Below are 8,750 nucleotides of genomic sequence, written 5' to 3' on the forward strand. Positions count from 1 at the left end.
ATCGTCCTTATCTCCCCTTCTTCTTTTTTATGTTTGTTACTCTCTTGAAACACCTCTAATCTTCTGGCGCTCATATGACTTTATGCAGTTGCGAGCGCCGCAAAACCCTCTATTAAAACTTTTAAAAAAAATATAGGCCTATATATATGGAAAAAAATGTAGATGTTTTTGACACAATGAAGATAATTTTGGAGGCAGGCTTCCAGCCCTGCCCGTTAGGGTCAACCCAGGCTGAGGAGAGGGATACACCATCCCAGCAGAAAGACTGAGATGCTTGATAAAAAAAATTTTCGCATCACTCGAGAATCAAACTTGGGTCTCCTGCAAGTGACAGCGAAGCGCCTAACCACTACACCACAGACATCAGATTGTCGGAGTTTTGCACCCAGCTGTAAAGATGTTGGGCATTACGTTAAGCCGTTCAAAATAATATGAGGTGGTGGTGGTAGGGGGCTAAACTTTACTTTATCCTCTGATTGTACATGAAATTTACTTTGTCATGTATGAAGAGGAGGCAAAACAGTAACAATGTAATAAAGCATCAGTTCTGTACAATAATAAAAAATATAAACCTTTATGTACACTGTTTTGGGGGTGAGGAAGGAGGGAAGGGGCAGGCGACCTCAAGCATTCATACAAGGGGTGGGAGGGCAACCAAACTCCTCGTGCTTACAACCACCTACCATCTGGCATTGGCAGATCTTCATTTGTGTCTTCAGTTTTAATTCAATTAAAAATTCACGGCACTTATAATAATCACCACAAAAAGATTAGAGGCGTTACTAGAGAGTAACACCCAAAGAAAAGAAAAGAGAGAGGAGAGATAAAATGGTAGATGTTTGATTTTTTTTTTTTTATGGCATGAAGACAAAATATATGTGCCTACAGACGCACACAAGTACATACAGGTAGACACATACACGTGCACAAATTACTTTCATTTTCTTTGATTGAGTTTGAATATAGAAGAAAAGCACATCTCAAAAGAATGAAGACCATCTAGCTCAAGAAAAAAAAAGCAAGAGAGACTGTCAGACAAAAAGGACTAGGGAAAAAATGTATCGAGGTAAAAGAATTCATATCTATCTACCAGGTGGTCAAAGTATTTATATATTATATCTATCTACCAGTGGCACCCTCCAACCACCCACATTCTCACTTTACCACTCATCTGGCAAGTGCAAAAATACAGAAGTGTCCATTTATTAAGACGGTTGATCACAAAACATAGCATGAATCAAAACCATACATTTTGAGCTAAATAACACACTGGTCAGGTACACATTAAGCCAATTCCTCTCTCATAGACAGCTCTCTCTCTCTCTCTCTCTCTCTCTGTGTCTCTCACTCTCTCTCCCCTTTCTCTTTCTCTCTCCCATATCTCTCTCTTTCTCTCTCTCTCCATCTCGCTCTACCTCTCACTGCCTCTCTCTCTCTCTCTGTGAAGTCTTTCTCAACTGTCTCCCTATGTCTTTCTGAAAACCATCATTCTTTCTCAAACATTTATCAACACCCTCAAACACACACACACACATGTCCACCCACCCACACATAAACTATAAACACACCCACACACATACACCACCCACCCACACACACACTACACACACATCCACCCACCCACACACACACAACTATGTACACAGACACACAACTGTCAAGTGAGCCTGGCTGGCCTAGATCAGCCTCTCCTCCGGTGGTTTCTTCAGCACATTGCCTAGCTCCACCCTGGACCCCGACGACTCCTGCTGGCTGGGGCTGTACACGCCGTGGCTGGCTCGCTTCTCCCGCCATGACTTCAGCAACCAGATGGCCCCCACTGGGGACGGTCAGATTACCATTCTTTAGTTTTTAGTAAAATAATAAGGCTAAACTCTGCGAAGTAACTCATTTTTTTAGTACAACTTTTACGGCACTTGCAACACAATAAGGTCATATAAGTGCCTGTGGTCATCTGTCTGGCTCCGTATTATGCACACAGACAGTTTTTTGGGGTTTGTTTTAGTAAGAGTTTAACGGCACTTGCAACGCAGTAAGGACATTAAGGTCATATAAGTGTTGAAGATAAGAGTTTTAAGTTTTAGTAAGAGTTTTACAGCACTTGCAACACAATAAGGTCATATGAGCGCCAGAAGATTAGAGGTGTTACAAGAGAGTTACAAACATAAAAAAGAAGGAGGGGAGATAAGGACGATAGATGTTCGATAGGAAAGAAAAAGCAAACCCCACCAGAGCACAGTTGTTATTTTAGTAAGAATTTTACGGTATTCGCAACACAATAAGGTCATAAAGGTCATATATAAGTATCGAACATTAGAGGTGTTACAAGAGAGTAACAAACACAAAAAATAAGCACAGTGCAGCCTCTCTATAACGACATCATCGGGAGCAGAAAAAAATGTCGTTATAGAGAGTTGTTGTCATAGAGAGGCAACCAAAAATTACTAATGGTATATAAAGAAAAAATCGGGACCTGGGCACCATGTCGCTATACAGAGGATGTTGTTATATCGAAGGTCGTTATAGAGAGGCTGCACTGTAATAATACATATTAATATACGTATAATATAATATAAATTCTATAGAAATAAATTTATAATGATAGTAATAATAAAGATAATTAATTACTCTTGTTATTATCATTATTATTATTATTATTATCATCATCATTATTATTAGTAGTATTATTATTATCAAATTATTATTGTTATTGATATTATTATTATTATTATTATTAATATTATCGTTATCATTGATTATCATTATTACTATCATTACTATAGGGATCACTGAAAAATTAACAACAAAGGTTAAATAATTCTCCTCACGACTGCTGAGAGAGAGAGAGAGAGAGAGAGAGAGAGAGAGAGAGAGAGAGAGAGAGAGAGAGAGAGAGAGGGAGGGAGGGAGGGAGGGACGGAGGGAGGGAGGGAGGGAGGGAGGGAGGGAGATAGAGATAGAGAGAGAGAGAGAGAGAGAGAGAGAGAGAGAGAGAGAGAGAGAGAGAGAGAGAGAGAGAGAGAGAGAGAGAGAGAGAGAGAGAGAGAGAGAGAGAAGAGCTGGCACTCACCTATCAAAGCAATAAACAACAGCCCGCCCAGGATCGGCACCAGGATGAGGATGAGGTCGGTGTCATCGTCGGACTTGACCGGGCTCTGAGGAACAATCACGATATTCTGGGATCACGCATTGGGTCATGAGCCTGCTCAAAATTCTTCTGTAACCAGAAGAGAGCGACAAGATCGTCTACTTACTTGATGAACATGTGCAGATCTTGGATAGGGTCTAGGTTTTTTGGCTGTTTTTTTTTAGTAAGAGTTTTGTGGCGGTCGCAACTGCATGAGCTTTTAAGTTTTATTAAGAGTTTTACAGCATTTGTAACACAATAAGGTCATATCATATAAGTTCCAAATATTAGAGGTGTTACAAGAGAGTAACAAACACAAAAAAGGAGGAGGGGACATAAAGATGATAGATGTTTAATAGGATCCTAGGAAAGAAGAAGCAAACCACACCAGAGCACCCGCCAACCACCCACTTGGTTTTACTGCGTTCGCAACTGCATATGGTCATATGAGCGCCAAGGGGTGGATGTCGGTACAAAGTCTTCTTCCACTATCAAGGTACCCCGGAAATAGCAATTCACAAGAGAGTGACAAATGTACAAAAGAAATAGAGGATGACAATAGTAAGGATGAGGAAAGAAAAAGCAACAGTTCCCCCTATGTAGTTCTGGCACAGTATGAGCATGACATTGATAACTCAGCCTATTTACAATTCTACTGTGCATAAGAACATGTTTATATCCCCCCTTTAGGAATGGCCTAAAGACAACTTCAGTCAGGGGAGGGTCTAGGTTTATCGTCGCCTCAGAATTATTTTGTCCAAAATATACATAAAGGCACTTTGGAGAAAATAGTTCTGAGGCGACATAAAGTTACATTAGTATATCCCCCCCACCCCTTCCCCACCCTACCACCCCAAACAAATTCTCACAATGTCATTGAATGAGGAAAGAAACAAAAGTCCTCCCGTAGTGTTGTATGTAACTGCAACAACAGATCTGCACATTTTCATCAAATAAGGCAAAAGTATCAGAAAATACAAACCAAAAAAAACTCAACCAAAAAATCTAAAAACAAACCAGAGAAAAAGCTACATGGTAGGTCACAGCAATTTACACTGCAAAATTAAGGCACTTCTGTTTCATACTTTATCATACTATGTAGAAAAAAAATGATTTTGGCCTGCTCCAACAAGCACATGAGATATTCCCCAAGAGCCAAAAAAAAGAAGTTGTCTCAAATATTAGGTACTAGATCTATTAACACTAGCCGTATGAGTATTAGAATTGTGATAACTATTTTATTACATGTTTCTGCATTTTTTTCTTTATTATCATGAACAATTTTTCCATTGCTAAAAGAAATGGAAGTGATATTGCACATGCAGCCCATAAAAAGCAACATTGCTTTTTCACGATATTTGTGTAGTCAACATGTAGAGATACAATTTTTCCTTGGGCTGATTGTAAATAAGTCTTCATTTTGACACTGTAAAATACTTGGTAGGTAGAAATAAGACCTACCAGAGGTGCCCTCCAACCACCTACCCGCTCTATGCTTGGCTAAAAAGGTCTTCCAAAGAGAAGGGAGAAAAAAAGAGGTGGGGAACAGTTTGTAGTATGGTAGTATTATTATCGACAAGCTGATTGTGAAAAGCCCCGCACAAGACCTGTACTGTAAAAAAACCTGACAAATAATAGGCGTCATGAGACCATCTAGGAAACATTCATAAAGTGGATAAGGAGGCGCTATGTTTTGCCGAACGGGAAAAAAATTTGCCGAAACTAAAAGCCCCGAACAAAGTTGTTCCCATATCCGATCCGGACATTGGGGATTGCCTTGTTAGTGAGACAACTTCCTGGGCCTTTGACATATTGAGGTAGGGTGGTCAGTTCCTTTCCACACTGCCTTTATTTCCCCAACTCGAAGTCAGGTACCCATTACTGCTGGGTGGGCAGGAGGGGGCGAAAAAAATCTGTGTCCGGACCGAGACCCAGACTTTCTGCTTCGGAGACAAGCGCATTAACCGCCCCGAAAAACCCCCGTAAAAAGCCGGACAAATTAATAGGCGCCATGGAACTATCTAGGAAACATTCATAAAGTGGATAAGGAGGCGCTATGTTTTGCCCAACGGAAAAATAATTAGCCAAAACGATGAAAAGCCCAGATTGTTTTAGTAAGAATTTTACGGCACTGCACTTGCAACACAATAAGGTCATATAAGTGCCGAAGATTAGAGGTGTAACGATAGAATAAAAAACATTAAAAAGAAGGAGGAGAGATCAGGACGAAAGATGTTTGATAGAAGGAAAGAAGGAGCAAACAACACCAGAGAACCCGCCAACCACCAGCATAGTAAGGTTTTACGGCGCTCAAAACTGCATAAGGTCATATGAGCGCCAAGGGGTGGATGACAACAGAGAAGTCCAAATGAGGAATCAGGCTTGCTCTGCTCGCCTCTCAAGCTTCAACAGCACAAAGTCTTCTTCCACTATCAAGGCACCCCGGAAATAGAAGTTCACAAGAGAGTGATAAACATACAAAAGAAGTAGAAGAAAATGACGATAGTAAGGATGAGTAAAGAAAAAGCAGCAGTTCCCCCTATGTTGTTCCGGCACAGTATGAGCATGACATTGATAGATCTGCCCATATACAATTTTACTGGCTCACCTTCTCACAGCTGGGCCCGTCGTAACCGTCGGCGCACTCGCAGATGAAGCTAGTTTGCTGCTGGTCAACGAGCGAGTACTGGCACGAGCCGCCGTTCATGCAGGTCACGTTGAGGCAGGGGTTGTCCAGCTGGCAAAAGTCCCCGAGGTACAGCTCCATGTCACAGATACAGGTGAAGTTGCCCGGCCCGTTGACGCAGTTGCCCTGGTGGCAGATCGGGGGGTCCTGCAGGCACTCGTCCACGTCTGCAGAGCAGTTGTCTCCCTGGTAACCTGGCGTGACAGCACAGCATAGCACACAATCAGTCACTTACACATACACACATTGAGCTCTTTTGTTCCTTTTTTTTTTCGCTTTAGAAAAGTGTTTTGCGGCACTTGCAACACAATAAGGTCATAAAAGTTTTAACGATGCTTGCAACACAATAAGGTATTATAAGTGCCAAAGATTTTTTTCTAGTTTTGTGGAATTTGCAACACAATAGGGTCATATAAGGGCCGAAGATTTTTTTGGGGTTTTAATAAGCGTTTTTAAAGCACTTATATTATTTTCTATTGTTCACACTTTGTCCATCAAAGGAAATTGTTAATCCCTCCCAGCCTGACTCGGCCCACTGACAGAAATATGCAATGTTTGACCCACGATAAGAGATATGTGCACAACCTGTACTTATTCATTATATATATATAAAAGAAATAAAATCAGCATCCATAAGTTCATGAAGAGAAATATTAGAAAAAAGAATAATGTATTCTCCGAATTGAAAACAAACTTCGGCAGTCAGCAGACCCTCAAAAACGTAATACGTTTTAAATAACTAGTTGGCATTTAAGCATTATTCTAAAAAAACAATTCATGAAAAAAAAAGAGGAATCCATCTCCAGTAAAGCCAGCTCCTCAAGGATATGAGGTGGGAAGTAATAAGCAAAGGCACACACCACAAGGGTAAGCAAATGCACACATTGAGAGGTGTCTTTTTTTTGGTTTTTGGTAAGCGTTTTACGCCTCTCGCAACTGCATAAGGTCATTTGAGCGCGTGGAACACACCAAACATTTTCAGTTGGCAGGAAATTTTGAATTTTACTCGGGTGGTGGACGGAACCTACTCTTATCGATTTTGGACCACCAAGGGATCTTTAACGTGCGCAACTTGCACACGGGACCTCCGAGATTTTTCACTCTTGTCCTGAGAAGTCTAAGTGTAGAGAGGTATTTGGCAGATGGAAAGATGGAGAAGATAATTTATCTACTAAAAATATTTAAAGGGGTGGGGGCGGCTTTTAAAACAGATGATTTTTTAAATCAGTTTGGTACCTGGGCTGTCTACATCTAAGCCTATTGGTAACTTATATGAGAGATTTTGGAGAATGCTATTTTCACCTATAATTGTCTTTCAAAACATTGGGGGTAGAGCAGAAATTATATTAATTTTTAAAAAGTAAGAAAACATGATCTATAGCATAACAAATGTCGTTATTATCATAATTTCCATTTCGATTGCTTTTTCTCTATAGGCTTTTTTTTCACTTTCAATTTGGCTGCAATGATACTCTTAGGATTTGTTGTTCACATCTTAACCAAACTCTGCACAGTTGGGCAGATGAGTAGATGCACCTGTACTTGAGATTTATGGGTGATTGTGTCACTACATTCTGTGGTGTGAAGGAGGGCAGGGAGGTGAGTTATCTGCCTATTATTGTTTTCCTTTTCAAGATATCCAAGAACCTATCTCAACTATCTGTAGGCAATTTTGTTTGTTGATTATTGCACAATGTACCTATCAAGACACCAAATCTGGATAAATGTGATTGAAAAATGAAATATCCTTTTTAGCTTTATTAAAGCTGTTGATCTTAAATATAATGGCTATCGTTCGCATGGTAACTTACTTTTGATTATTAAAAACAACAACTATAGGGCCCATGCTGCTTGAAAGAGAACAGAAACAACATTAAAGAGTTTTGACTGTAGTAGGCCTACTCGAAAAAGACTTTTTTCTACCTGATCCAATCTTTAATTCATAAGTTACAGACTTTATCATGTGTGTACATATTTTTACATGTATCTGATTTAGTGTGATGTTTTAGTGTGACAACGCGAGAGCATGACAGAGCTTGGAAGAAGAAGAAGAAGTAAATCACAGCCAGCCCCATGGTCATCAAAAGCTTAATTAAAAAGATAACTGCATTTCATCTGCAAGAGAAATGTAAAAAAAAAAAAATTCTGATAAATTTAAGCAAAAAAGCAAACAAAAACAACCGAGTGAATCTAATAGTCTACCAGAAGTGCTCTAAAAACAAATACCTGTGCATTTTTTTTCTATAAATTAAAAAATTGTAGACATTAAGAGTCTACTAACGATTATACTATAATGAATCCGTGCAGAACACAAAAAGCAAGCAGTAAAAGCTTGGCTGTGTTATATAAAAGCATACTGGGGACGTGGGCTGAACTATTTAGTTTAGTTTTAAGTTTTAGTATGAGTTTTACAGCACTTGCAACACAATAAGGTGAAAGAAGTGCCAAAGATTTAGTTTTAGTTTTAGTAAATGTATTACGGCACTTGCAACACAATACGGTCATACAAGTGCCAAAGATTAAAGGGGCTACAAGAGAGTAGCAAACACAAAAAAGTAGAAGGAGGGGCAGAGTTTATGACGATAGATGTTTGATAGGAAAGGAGGAACAAACCACACCGGAGCACCCGTCAACTACTTGTGATTGAACTATGAAGTTCATAATGAATGTACATTGTTATATAATTCGTACACGCACAACAACACACAGACAGAGAGGCAGACAGACAGAGATGGGAGGGGGGTAGGAGTTGAAGGAGGGGTAGAGGAAGAGAAAAATAAAAGAGATCAGGAACCAGTGAAATAGTGACATTTTCACAAGTAGAACTACCAGGCCCCTGAGAGATGAATAAAAAAAAAAAGGACGTCTTTGTCGGTTTCATGGCCATCATAATCATGACCATTTTGTCTCCTACATCCTTTCTTCTTTCTCCTCCCT

The 8,750-nt window shown here is 39.7% G+C and overlaps 1 protein-coding gene across 1 annotated transcript in view; it reads right to left on the reverse strand.

The window, feature by feature from the left end:
* Positions 1 to 843: 843 nt before the first annotated feature.
* The window catches only part of LOC101861017 (fibropellin-1), a gene marked incomplete at its 5' end in the record, with an annotated part of 24,299 nt that continues 16,392 nt past the window's right edge, over positions 844 to 8,750 (reverse strand). Inside the window, 3 exon segments of the mRNA XM_005090820.3 lie at positions 844 to 1,819; positions 3,071 to 3,155; positions 5,736 to 6,007. Coding sequence (XP_005090877.2) covers positions 1,677 to 1,819; positions 3,071 to 3,155; positions 5,736 to 6,007 — 500 coding nt within the window.

This window comes from Aplysia californica, unplaced genomic scaffold (genome assembly GCF_000002075.1).
Source record: "Aplysia californica isolate F4 #8 unplaced genomic scaffold, AplCal3.0 scaffold00022, whole genome shotgun sequence".
Classification (NCBI taxonomy): domain Eukaryota; kingdom Metazoa; phylum Mollusca; class Gastropoda; order Aplysiida; family Aplysiidae; genus Aplysia; species Aplysia californica.